This window comes from Penicillium bovifimosum, assembly GCF_028826915.1.
Source record: "Penicillium bovifimosum strain IBT 22155 chromosome Unknown utg000005l_segment0_segment0, whole genome shotgun sequence".
Taxonomy (NCBI): Eukaryota; Fungi; Ascomycota; class Eurotiomycetes; order Eurotiales; family Aspergillaceae; genus Penicillium; species Penicillium bovifimosum.
Genome location: NW_026622714.1, coordinates 2,782,007 through 2,794,063, shown reverse-complemented (window position 1 = coordinate 2,794,063; position 12,057 = coordinate 2,782,007). Strand labels below are relative to the sequence as shown.

At 49.9% G+C, this 12,057-nt stretch overlaps 6 protein-coding genes across 6 annotated transcripts; 2 read left to right on the top strand and 4 right to left on the bottom strand.

The window, feature by feature from the left end:
* Window positions 1-222: 222 nt before the first annotated feature.
* Window positions 223-2,059, bottom strand: N7515_006250 (cytochrome P450; the record flags this gene model as incomplete). The annotated part of the gene is made up of 3 exons (XM_056666994.1): window positions 223-929; window positions 983-1,819; window positions 1,870-2,059. 3 exons carry the CDS (start codon window positions 2,057-2,059, stop codon window positions 223-225), a joined length of 1,734 nt encoding a protein of 577 aa, XP_056520590.1.
* A 560-nt stretch (window positions 2,060-2,619) lies between these two features.
* On the top strand, window positions 2,620-4,099 carry N7515_006249 (putative cytochrome b5 reductase; the record flags this gene model as incomplete). The annotated part of the gene is made up of 2 exons (XM_056666993.1): window positions 2,620-2,749; window positions 2,802-4,099. The coding sequence occupies 2 exons, from the start codon at window positions 2,620-2,622 to the stop codon at window positions 4,097-4,099; spliced, it is 1,428 nt and encodes a 475-aa protein (XP_056520589.1).
* Window positions 4,100-4,499: 400 nt separating this feature from the next.
* Window positions 4,500-5,126, bottom strand: N7515_006248 (uncharacterized protein; the record flags this gene model as incomplete). The annotated part of the gene is made up of 1 exon (XM_056666992.1): window positions 4,500-5,126. One exon carries the CDS (start codon window positions 5,124-5,126, stop codon window positions 4,500-4,502), a length of 627 nt encoding a protein of 208 aa, XP_056520588.1.
* Window positions 5,127-5,689: 563 nt separating this feature from the next.
* On the bottom strand, window positions 5,690-6,632 carry N7515_006247 (uncharacterized protein; the record flags this gene model as incomplete). Its single annotated transcript, XM_056666991.1, has 2 exons — window positions 5,690-6,376; window positions 6,429-6,632. 2 exons carry the CDS (start codon window positions 6,630-6,632, stop codon window positions 5,690-5,692), a joined length of 891 nt encoding a protein of 296 aa, XP_056520587.1.
* Window positions 6,633-7,254: 622 nt separating this feature from the next.
* On the top strand, window positions 7,255-9,196 carry N7515_006246 (uncharacterized protein; the record flags this gene model as incomplete). The annotated part of the gene is made up of 10 exons (XM_056666990.1): window positions 7,255-7,382; window positions 7,434-7,589; window positions 7,639-7,813; window positions 7,869-8,048; window positions 8,100-8,230; window positions 8,283-8,412; window positions 8,465-8,561; window positions 8,617-8,886; window positions 8,944-9,028; window positions 9,079-9,196. The coding sequence occupies 10 exons, from the start codon at window positions 7,255-7,257 to the stop codon at window positions 9,194-9,196; spliced, it is 1,470 nt and encodes a 489-aa protein (XP_056520586.1).
* A 429-nt stretch (window positions 9,197-9,625) lies between these two features.
* N7515_006245 (3-oxoacid CoA-transferase) lies at window positions 9,626-11,575 on the bottom strand (the record flags this gene model as incomplete). The annotated part of the gene is made up of 7 exons (XM_056666989.1): window positions 9,626-9,760; window positions 9,811-10,150; window positions 10,209-10,240; window positions 10,290-10,665; window positions 10,719-10,905; window positions 10,960-11,244; window positions 11,296-11,575. 7 exons carry the CDS (start codon window positions 11,573-11,575, stop codon window positions 9,626-9,628), a joined length of 1,635 nt encoding a protein of 544 aa, XP_056520585.1.
* Window positions 11,576-12,057: the final 482 nt, after the last annotated feature.

Sequence of the window (12,057 nt, the reverse complement as noted above, 5' to 3'; positions counted from 1 at the left end):
GAGAACAATTCCATTATGAATCACGCAAGTAATAGCCGATCTTTAACTCCGAGCTCGGGACGGGGGTAACGGGGTTCATGCCGGAGCTAAGCTTTCTTGGGATGTGGCTGGTGGCTGAAAGTGGCTGGAAGTAAGGTTTAGTGGTCCTATCACGTGGATGGGAACATTTGTTCATTTGACATTTATGTACATGGAAGAGAAATAGGACGATACTCCCGTTCATCACAACTGCGCTCTCTCCACAGTTTCAGTCTTGGGAGGCCATTTCACCCGTCGTTCCGCCCGTACATACAAGTTGGTAGGACGGATCAACTGGAACATGGGATCATACTCGACCGGCCCATCATTCTCTTTCGTGAACTTGTACCGGTACAGCAATTTGGGCAAGAAAACCTTGACCTCCTGCAATGCGAAGTTGAATCCAATACACATACGTGGACCGGCAGCGAAGGGGATATACGCAGCCTTGTGTCGGTTCTTGACTTCTGCCGTGTCCCAACGATCTGGCTCAAATCGGGCTGGGTTAGACCAGACTGCTGGGTTATTGTGTACGTGGTGAAGGGCCGGAATGATGATTGAATCTTCGGGGAGCTTGTATCCACCCGGTAGAATCATATCCACCTTGGCAGTACGTGCAGGCTGGTATGAGGGGTTATGGCGGCGCTGAGTCTCTTTGATGAATTTGTCCAAAAATGTCAGACGATCAGTCAGATCCGCAGTCATCGGAGTATCGGCATCGATGTCGTTATCAATCAGCTCCTGTAAGAGTCTTTCCTGCATACCAGGATAGTTGACTACTGAATATAGCAGCCACGACAGCAACGAGCTTGTGGTAGTGAATCCAGCTCCGGTGGCTACTACTAACGCCTCCATCAGACTCGTTTTTGGCAGCTTCTCTCCTTTATTATCGGTGGCGCGAATGATATAATCTGTCCATGGATCAGCACCTCCTTTTTTTCGAGTGTTTCCCCAGCTTACTCACCGATCATATTAGACGCCTGCAATGCAGCATCCTGCAGCGGGAGGTCTTCAACTCCATTGCGGGAAGCATTTGCAATCGACTCGCTCACCATTTCCATGATTCGATGACGAGCGTCCCGCAAACGTTTCGGGTCTCCGAAGGGCAACTTAGCGTACCAATCACCACGAGCGGTCACCTTCTTGTTCAGCTCTAATGACTCGGCGATGCGGTAGACAAGTTCGTGGGGTGGTGCGTCCACGGCGGAGAAATGCTTGAAATCCATACCAAGCACCAGCTTTCCAACGGCCTGAGAACCGAGTTTGAGCATGTAAGGATAAACATTCCACGCCTCGCCACGCTCGTCTAGCTCGTCGAATACACTAAATGCATCTTCGACGGTTTCTTGCATGGTGGGTGCATAGTGGCGCACTGCTTTCGGTCCCAGCGCTGGTGGAAGGAATTTGTGAGCCGCACGCCATTCAGGGGTGTCGGTGTCGCCCAGGAATACACCGGCTTGTTGATTCTTGATCGGGTAGAGAGGGTGTGCCTCGTTGATTTTCTTGGTGAAGAAATCAGATTCGGCAAACACGATGGCCGATAGCTCAGGATCGTTGGTGTGGTACACTTTCCTGCCCATGTTGGTTGTTTGAATAATGGGTCCATATTGCTCAAATAGGCGCTGATGGTTCCCCAAATGATCGGGGTAGATCTCGAAGTAGTTGCCCACAAATGGCAATCCTTTGGGACCGGGGATCTCCCGAACTGCCTTGCCGTCTATTGAAATGGCAATGGGCTCTTCGGTGGCAAGGATTTCCGAGAGGGTGGACAAGATCGACTCGTCTGACTGGAATCCAATGCCTTTTTCCAAAACTCAGAATCAATTCAGAGGCAATGAGACAGGGACTTACCATTCGGCTCGACAATGGCGAACTGGCCAGCGACGAGGAGCTGAAGTCCTTGGAAGTCGACTGTCGTCTCTACCTCGATGGGTCGAGCTGAGGTGACAGCTTCACCCAGCAAGTAAAAGTGTTGAGCAACCATCTTTCGCGTAGGAGGTCGAGGTGTTGTCTGAGTTTCTCTTGAGGGGTCTGAGAACATTTATAAAAGGATCTTGTTATCTGAGCGATTTTGGAACTGCATTGTCGACTCCACTATTCAGGAAAGTGCCTAATCCCGATCTCTTTCGATTCATAATTGTAAAGTGTAGATGCATATTTCTGGAAGCCTCGGTACTTTGTATGTGTTTGACTTGGGCTCCACTGCAATTTCGGGTAAAGTAGACTCAAGTACCTAAGAGCCTAAGAGGTGCTTGTTGTTTCGGGTTCACCGTGGCCGATGGCGCCGGCTAGCCGGCGCAACTGTGCCCTGGACCCACCGAAGCTAGATGATCGTCTCTACCAACTACCTAATTTGTCCTTTTCTCCTTTTTTTGCGAGGTGCCAGAGCAGCCAGAGTGCTGCCAGACTGCCAGTTATTGCAGATCCTCGGCTGCTACTCCGTAGTGGCTTCTCGATTTATGCACATATCGGAACGGAGCTGGTGCTGAGTGGATTACTCTTTCGAGAATTCCGATGCCCCGATATCTTCTACGATATTAAACCAGACTCGGTCCTGCTTGATCAAGGTTCGTTCTGCTGCATAATAGTCCATTCTACACAATGTCCGTCCCGGAAACAAAAGAGCTCAAGGCCGAGTGGAAGACCCATGTCGGGTTGCCAGAGTATACATTGAAAGATGTTGCAACACACAACACCAAAGGTGATTGCTGGATGGTCATTCATGGACAAGGTAAAACGTCAAGAAAATGACTGTAATCTCGTGATGGGCTAACATTCGACAGCCTTTGATCTCACCAACTATCTCCAAGACCATCCCGGCGGCGCCGATGCCCTCCTCGAGGTAGCCGGCACTGATGCCACAGCAGCCTATGAGGATATCGGGCACTCCGAAGATGCCCGCGAGATTATGCAGCAATACCTTGTGGGGACTCTGAAAGATGCCCAGCAGTACGTTCGACCCAAGACAGTGCGTGTGGTGTCTCAAAAAGCACCTGAAGAGCCCGCTTCCTCCTCGTCAACCGTCAAGAAGATCGCCTGTGCTGTGGGTGGATTGATCCCAGTCTTCTACATTTTGAACCAAAACAACTATCTCACGAGCGGCCTGGGAGCTGTCTCTCAGCTGATCCCACGCCAGCTGAAGAGTATACGCTTTCCTCATGGTGGCTTCGTCAACGGCTTCCTAGCTGCCTCCGCCATCTCCACGGTCCTCGGAGTTATGGCAGCTCGCCAGATCAACAAGTTCACCGTGATTGACTCTGGTTTCATGCGATACCCACCTCATAGGGTAGCGAAGAAGGCAGTTCGTATCGATCCGCATCTGACTCGGGGTTTCCTTGAGCCGCAACATTATCAACGCCTGCGTCTCATCGAAAAGACCGAGCTAGCAACGAACGTCTACCGCTTCGTATTCGCTCTTCCAACTGCAACGGATGTCTTAGGTCTGCCTATTGGGCAGCACGTCGCGATCAGGGCGGACATCGATGGAACGACTGTCACTCGTTCATACACGCCCACCTCCAACAACCTCGACCTGGGTCGTCTTGAACTCGTGATCAAATGCTATCCGGATGGCTTATTGAGCGGGAAATATCTGGCTAATTTGACCGTGGGCGACGAAGTCGAGTTGCGCGGTCCCAAGGGATCGATGCGCTACAAAAAGGGCCTGTGCCGCAAGATCGGTATGGTGGCCGGAGGCACAGGTATCACACCGATGTACCAGCTCATCCGGGCAATCTGCGAGAACGATACCGACACGACAGAAGTTAGTCTGATCTACGCGAATCGCAGCGAGTCGGATATTCTTCTGCGAGAGGAGCTTGAACGATTCGCGCGACTGTATCCCAAGAACTTCAAGCTGTGGTACATGCTGGACTCTGCGCCGGAGGGCTGGGCCTTTGGAACGGGATATGTGGATCAGGCGGTTCTGACGGAACAGCTGCCTGCTCCATCGCCAGACACTAAGGTGATGCTATGTGGGCCGCCTGGCATGGTCAATGCGACGAAAAAGACTTTGGTTGCGATGGGATTTTCGAAGCCAGGGGTGGTCGCCAAGATGACGGATCAGATCTTTTGTTTCTAGCCAGTTGCCTAATGTAGCAATACCGAGGTTCACGTTGATCCAACTTTATTCAATCTGTTGAGTTGATGGGACTGCGACTCCATAGCTCTAAGCCAAATGCGTCCTCATTCCCGATCCCAAATAAGAAAATGAAGAAGAAAAGCAAGAAAGCCTAATGTCTCGGGAAGGGCAAGATTTGCCCGAGACTCCACTTGATCCCGAGTTGCTGATTTCCCGAGTCTTTGACTGGCGGAGCTTATCTTCCTGTCCCTGGGCCGAGGTATGAATCCGACATAAGAAATGCGACACGTATGTATAGTGATAGTGTAATGTACATAAAAAGGAAGATTAAAAGAGAAAGAACCGAATTATGACCTGCTGTCCCAACTCCCAAGAGCTCCCAGACCCCAACCCACCCACATCATCCATCCTCAGGACCTTTGACTTTGCTTCGGTGTCTCCGGCGCCGCTTTCTCCTCGGTCTGTCCCGTTGTCGAATCATAAAACGAATCGGTCCAGATCTTCCTTCTCTGATCTCTAATCCAGTCACCGAGGTGAACTCCGTTGAGTATCGCACAAGAGGCGAGATGGTCGACTTGCCAAAGTATCGAGGGAGATCTGCCGATATAGTAACGGTTTTCTTTTTCTTTGACGGGTTGTCAGCAGGAGCGGGATCCGCAGGTGTGGTTTCTGGAGGAGGATCTTTCGGTACGGATGGTACTTTGGGACGTAACGATCGGAAGGACCACGGCGAAGGGCGGAGGTAACACCAGCACAAGAGCAGCAGAAGAACAACAACAACACTAATAGCACACCCTGCTATCACGCCTTTGTCTGTAGCCGACAGTCCAGTGCTTCTTGTAGGATAACTCCCAACTGGGGGTTTTGCTTTGTCGAACTGGACGATCGGCGTGGTCGGAGTAGACACTGGGGATTCGACTAAGCTCAGAGTTGACCAGCGCTTGGTATTCCCCAGATCAATGACTGACACAGAAGTGGCATCAGGCTGGATAATGGTCTGGATGACCTTGCGAATCGCAGGTGCCATGGCCCGCTATCGGCATTGACTGAACTGACAAGTTCATGAGATTGAGATTGCCATGACGATGTACAACGTTCCTTTTTCGCTCGGGCCCAGTCCACGTAGGAGATGCATGAGCGGATTAAAATGAACTCCTAGTACATGCGATAAATGCAATCGAATTGGTGCCAATGGTATCTCCTGACTTGATTATGCAGCTTACGCTGCACTTTTACTGGTATGTTGCAGCGATTGGCAGAAGTGCTCACAAGTAGTGGTGCCAGCTCACGGCCGCTTGGCGCGGGGGTTCTGATCAGCGAAGAAACGAGACGAACGATTGCATCAATTTTCCCGCCAATGCAGTGCACTACAAGGAGGTGGGACGATAAGCCTTTTATCACTTGTCAATGATACTTTTAAGGGTGCCGACCGTTCCATATCCCGACGAGCATGCAGCTTTAACTTAAATCGAGTCATGTGCGAAGTACATCGAGTATGCAATATTGTGACTCCGCACGAACTAATTAGCAAAAGGACTTCGACCTTGAAGCGAACCCACGTGTGAGATATGAGTATATGACATCTATGAGCTACAGCTTTGCCCGCGGAGGAGCAAAATTCGACCCAGTGCCCTGGCTGATAGCCTCGACAATGGCGTCGACACTATTCAAAATCCACGTGTTTCCCTCATCGCTAGCCAACCACCGCGCCGTCTCCTCGCTCTCCACATCATTCACCCACGACCCATCATCAAGCGCCTTCCGCAACCCAAAGATGTGCGAAATGACCTGCGGAGCCACCCCCGACTGAGCGCGCAAGCATGCCACAGCAACAATAGACGTCAAAATGCGGCCGGCAGATGCACCAGTGGCACGCTCCGGATCGGACAACAGGGCGCCGTAATTGCTGTGCAGAATCTGCACCGGCAAGTCGGGATGCGAGTCGGCCAATTTGTTATACAGCTTCTTCTCGAATGGTCGATAGATAGAGTCCCAGAGAGCGTGCCCGCGCGCACTGATGGCCATAATGTTCTCCGGGGTTGGCGCGCGAGTGGGGGTGCGGGAGAGTTGGCTGCCGATGGAATCCGGGAGGCTGGCCTTGAAGGCGTTGAGGCAGTTGATGGTGCGAGGGATGCCGTTGAAGCTGATACACTTCAATCCGACCTCGCGCATGAGCTCGGCGGTCGCAACTTGTTTGTCGGAGCTGGTGCTAGAGCTGGCTAGTTCGTAGAGCGCTGTGAGGGACTCGGGGGAGTTCATGGTCATTGTGGCTGCGGTCTGGCATCATCGTTAATTTAACATTCAATCTCAATCGGGCGGTGATAGCTACTGATAGTGCGACCCATGATGGCTGCGAGATCTGTTTGGATTGCGCGGTCTCTTGGATCTTTCGGTAGACCGAGGTTATATTTGCAGGTGCGGGCACCGTGGATGGCCGGGCCGCAGGGGCGTTGATTAATGCCTTGAGGTTATTTGAAAGTTTAGACATGTTTGATGACGAGCTTTTTTGCTCCGAGTGTGGGAGTCTTGCCATTAAAGATGGTTATGGAGTCCAAGTCTTGTTCCCGAGGTTTGGGAGCCACATTGTCGGGCCTCAGAAGTGGGCACCGATACTGGGAAAAGGCAGTAATATTACAGTAATACAACCCATGCTTTTCTGTAACAATACAGTTCCCAAAACAGGTGGGGACGCTTTCCAGATCTGGGGAGTGCGGGGAAAGGATTCCAGCTCGTTGGGGCGACATTCGGAGGCAATTTTGACTCTCAACTTTTCTAACCTTAAAAAGACCACGATGTAAAATCAAGAGACTGTAGCATATCGCAATGGTACCAGATAGGTGCTTCAAACCTGACCAGGGCGACTAGGGAGCTTTTGGTGTCAACTCGATTATGTAATCGATATCCCAGCCCTGGCCCCTGGAGCCGGACTGGAGCTGATTATGGGTACCTCCCCAGTTGGAACCCTTTCTCCCCAGAGGATCAGCAAAGCTTCCCTGTTCAATGGGCGTAGCTGGAGCTAAAAGAAGCTCGGGCCCAGAAGTAACAGCCGAAATAATCTCACTCACTCGTCTGTGGGGTTTATCTTTGCATTCCCCTTCTTTTTCTCCTTGTTTCACTCAACACGTCGCCCTAGTCCAGCAACGTCCCAATTCACCATGGAAACCAAATCAAAAGGCACAGAGGTGGAAGAGTCATCGTCAGACTCAGTTGCACTCGGTCAATATGGAGACCACGCGCAGCAACAGAAGTTGACTCGGAGAGTACTGTTGAAGCTGGACATACGGTTGGTCTTGACAGATGGCACTTTCGCGCATAGCCTGCTAACACTCATCAGCCTTCTTCCTACACTAGCTATGCTTTTCTTGCTCAGCTTTCTAGATCGCACGGCTGTTGGAAATCTGAAAATTCTGGGCTTGGAGAAGGACCTTTCAATGACAGACCATCAGTACGATATTGGCTTGGCTGTGTTCTATCTCACTTATATTTGCAGGTGGGTTATGTGTCCTGTCCACCCGAACCAAAATCTAATTCGATAACAGCGAGCTTCCGAGTAATCTGGTACTCAAGAAAGCCTCGCCGAAGATTTGGCTGCCGTTTTTGACTGCTATTTGGGGCATTATTACCATGTGCCTTGGGTTTGTACAGAACTTTGCTGGTTTCACTGCCGTACGAGCCTTGTTGGGTATTGCAGAGGGAGGTCTTCTCCCTGGAATGGTAAGTTTCTCAGTGCTCCGATCTGATATTGGCTGTAGCTAACAGACGTAAAAAGGTTTTGTACCTGTCTGCCTTCTATCGACGAGGCGACTTGGCTTTGCGAATTGGCTTGTTCTACACAGCTGCTTCTCTCTCCGGTGCATTCGGAGGTCTGCTCGCTCGTGGATTAGCCGAAATCGGACCCCGAGGAGGCCTAGTGGGTTGGCGGTGGATCTTGATTATTGAGGGGCTAATGGTAAGTGATTGTCTTGTCATCAGAACATTTCCTTGCCTAACCATATCTCAGACATTTGTTGGTGGTGTTCTGAGCTACTTCATCCTGCCAAATAGTTTGGAGACTGCGTCCTTTTTGACTGAAGAGGAAAAGAAATTCGGACGGGACAGACTTCGACTTGACAATCCTCCATCGTTGGACGGGTAAGCTTTTCTGCCAAGACTGTGAAAGCTTGGCTAATTTAAATTTGTACAGGAGCTTGGCATCTGAAGCAGAATCATTCAAGTGGTCTGAAGTACGCCGAGGTGTGCTGAATGTACAAGTCTGGCTCTCTGCCTCGGCGTACTTTGGCATTCTCTCCGGGCTTTACTCCTTTGGCTTGTTTGTATGATTTTCTATAACATTAAGTCTATCTGAAAGCCGCTAACATTTTCTAGCTGCCAACAATTATCAAAGAGCTCGGATTCGCCAAAGATGCCAATGCAGTTCAGCTTTGGTCTGTGATACCTTATGCTGTTGCATCTGTGTTTACAGGTTTGTCTCATCTCATTGTTTCAGGCAATTTTGAACAATCACTGACCATCACCAGTCATTGTTGCCATTATCTCGGATCACTATCGTCTTCGAGGTGTGATCATGCTCTTCACTCTCCCAGTCGCTATCGTTGGATATGCAGTAATTGCCAACATTGACTCTCCTCACATACAATATGGCATGACCTTCCTTATGGCTACTGGTCAATACGCTAGTGTTCCGTGTATCCTTGTGTGGTTGTCGAACAACTCTGCGGGACATTATAAGAGAGCTACGACCTCGGCGGTGCAGCTGGCTATTGCAAATGCTGGAGGATTTGTTGCGAGTAAGTTCTTGAACTTCTGATAATGTTTGGTAATTTCTCTAACCTTTAAAACTATAGCCTTCAACTACCCAGCTCGTGATGGGCCGCTTTTCCATCGCGGACACACTATCATTCTTGGATTGCTAGTTTTTGCATGGTTTATGTGAGTGATGTCTCTGTTTGTCGCCTATAGACCGCCGCTAATTCACATAGGATTTTGTTTAACGTGCTCTATTGTGCGAAGATCAACCGAGACAAGAAGAATGGAAAGTATGATAAGTACACAGGATATAACGACGACCGGAACCCGGACTTTATGATGGTTCTATGAGTTATGATATAGTTTGCAATATGATTGTATTATTCAGACAACACTGGTGACTGTGGTGGATGTTTTATCTAACAAGGAATCGGGCTCGTAACCTGTTGTTGAGGTTATAGCCCATACCTTGGAGTGTAGACAGGTCATTATAACTGTCGAGTGAAGTTCTGAGTGAAAACAGGGAGCCCTGATTGTGACCCTTGATCCAGTTGATCAGAACGGGATCGGCTTGATCGAATAAGAAGAATAGAGGGATCCCATTTAAAGCCGAGTCGTAAAGACAGAAAGGCAGCAGGAATTTCCTAAAGGGGTATTTCAAAGGGATCACTCTGGCACCTTCAGAGATAATACATGGAATTCATAGGATTCTAGATGAAAAGCCCTAACTAGATATAACATAGGCTAACGCTTAAACACAACAAGGTGATGCAGCTCTATCTACTCCATAATCTCAAGCTCCGCAGCGATGCTAAACTCAGCATCCGTCTTACTCTGCACCTCCTCAACTTCAACACCCGGTGCAAGCTCCGTCAGCGTAAGCTTTCCAGTAGCTCGATCCACCTGGAAGACACACTGTACTCAAGTTAGACTCTGCGTTTACCCAAACGAGCCATCTCACTTACCAGGTCTGTGATGATAGTGCTAACAACATTAGCACCAGTCAACGGAAGGCTACATTTCTGTACGATCTTCGGACTCCCATCTTTCGCCGTATGGCTTGTAGCAACCACAATCTTGGTTTTATCCGGATTGGAAATCAAATCCATTGCTCCGCCCATACCCTTAAACACCTTTCCGGGAATCATGTAGTTGGCCAGATCCCCGTTAGCACTGACTTGCAACGCACCGAGAATAGACACGTCTACGTGGCCTCCGCGGATCATGCCGAATGACTCGGTGCTGTCGAATGTGGCGGCTCCAGGGACCAATGTCACTGTCTCTTTTCCAGCGTTGATGATGTCGCTGGTATGTGTTAGAAGTTATAACTTATTTGGCATGTGCCATGTTTAGGACAACTTACGCATCCAGTTCTTCTTCGGTGGGATAGTCGCCCTAAACCAGTTAGATTTGTCTCGCATAAATGGAGTAATATAGAGCTTACCATTCCCAAGATCCCATTCTCCGATTGAATCCAGACCTTAACCTCCTTCGGCAAGAAAGATGGTGCCAACGTGGGAATACCAACGCCCAGGTTAACATAGTATCCCGGCTTGAGCTCCTTCGCCGCACGACGCCCAATGCGCTCTCTTTGAATCTGAGCCGCATCTCCTGCTGACCCAGTCGCACTTTCCTCCGAGCGTAGCTTCTTGATCTCAATTTGTTTCTCGGCCGTGCTCGGCACAATGCGATCCACGAAAATGCCCGGTAAATCGACGTCATTCGGGTCTATCGATCCAACCGGGACGATGTTCTCAGCCTCCACAATAGTCAGCGTCGCTGCTTTGGCCATGATAGGGCCAAATGCTTTGGTGGTGTATCTAACGATTTGTCAGGATCCATCTACTCCTGCTAGATACAACAATAAACTCACCGGAACACGCAATTACCAGCCTCATCCGCTTTCCAGGCTCTGAGAATAGCCACGTCGCCGGTTATGGCCTCTTCCATGAGATATGTCTTGCCATTGAACTCTCGGGTCTCCCGTGGCTTTCCAGTCTCCAGGACTTTACCAGACTCATCCATGCGAACAGGGATCTTTCCCTCCTGGATAAACGTGTCTTGACACTGTCAGCGAGGAACACATCGGCAATTAGAAAGGGATGTATACATACGAACTCCCGTCGGCGTAAAAAAAGCCGGAATCCCAGCGCCTCCGGCTCGCAGCCGCTCAGCCAAAGTCCCTTGCGGACAAAGCTCGATAGCAATTCTCCCCGTCAAGTATTTCTTCTCTAACTCTTTGTTGTTCCCAAGGTATGAAAGGATCAGACGACCGACCTGGCCGTTCTTCGTAAGTGTAGAAAGGCCTCCCTTGCCCGCCACGCCGGCATTGTTCGAAATAGCTGTCAAAGAGTGTAATTGTTCGGCGCCTCGGCGGTGCATAGCATTAATGAGAGTTTCTGCTGCGTTTTAGTGCCATGAAATCCAGAGCGCTTTACTCCTCCACGTACCTGCAACCCCGCAAAGACCAAACCCTGAACTCAGGATTGTCGATCCACTCTTGATGTCGGCGACAGCGGCGTCTGCATCTTTGAAAAGCTTTGAGCCGCCACGCTCAAGCTTGGGCGCGGGAGATTGTACTGGCGCAGATGTGGAGTATTTTAAAGATGGGATGGTAGCGCATGCTTGCAAGGGGCGCACGCTGGCGCGGACTCCGAGAGAGAGTCGTGGCCCACAGGTAGTCAGCGCTTTGCGCGACAAAGTCAAGGCTGAGATCCTTAGAGCTGCCATAGTTATGAATTGTACAGGGGCAAAAAAACAAATTCGGAGCGAAATGCGATCATTTCGCATTTAAAAGATGTTGAAGGTTGCTGCTCGGGGCTACTTCTGGATGCCGTGCCGAGGCCGCACCGGGGAGAGGGCTCTGATGTCATGGCTCTCTATAATACTGCGAACCCTCCACTACAATCATCAGAAGGATCAAATCATCAAAAGTATGAGCCCGCGATATACCGTCGGATACTTCTTAAACCGACCCAGTAACACCTCGGTACCCTCACATTGCTTCTAGTCCCGGATCAAGGGAAATTACAAACCACCTACATCGCGTGATAAGTTGCAAGTGAAAGATCCAGCGTCAAGAATATGTAAATCCAGATAAGAATGTCTGATAACTCATTGGAAAAATATGCAAGCTTATAATACCAAGGCCCGAAGACGAAAGCCTAACCTGTTAACCCGGTAAACGCAAGAGAAGGAACAAGGGGTATATG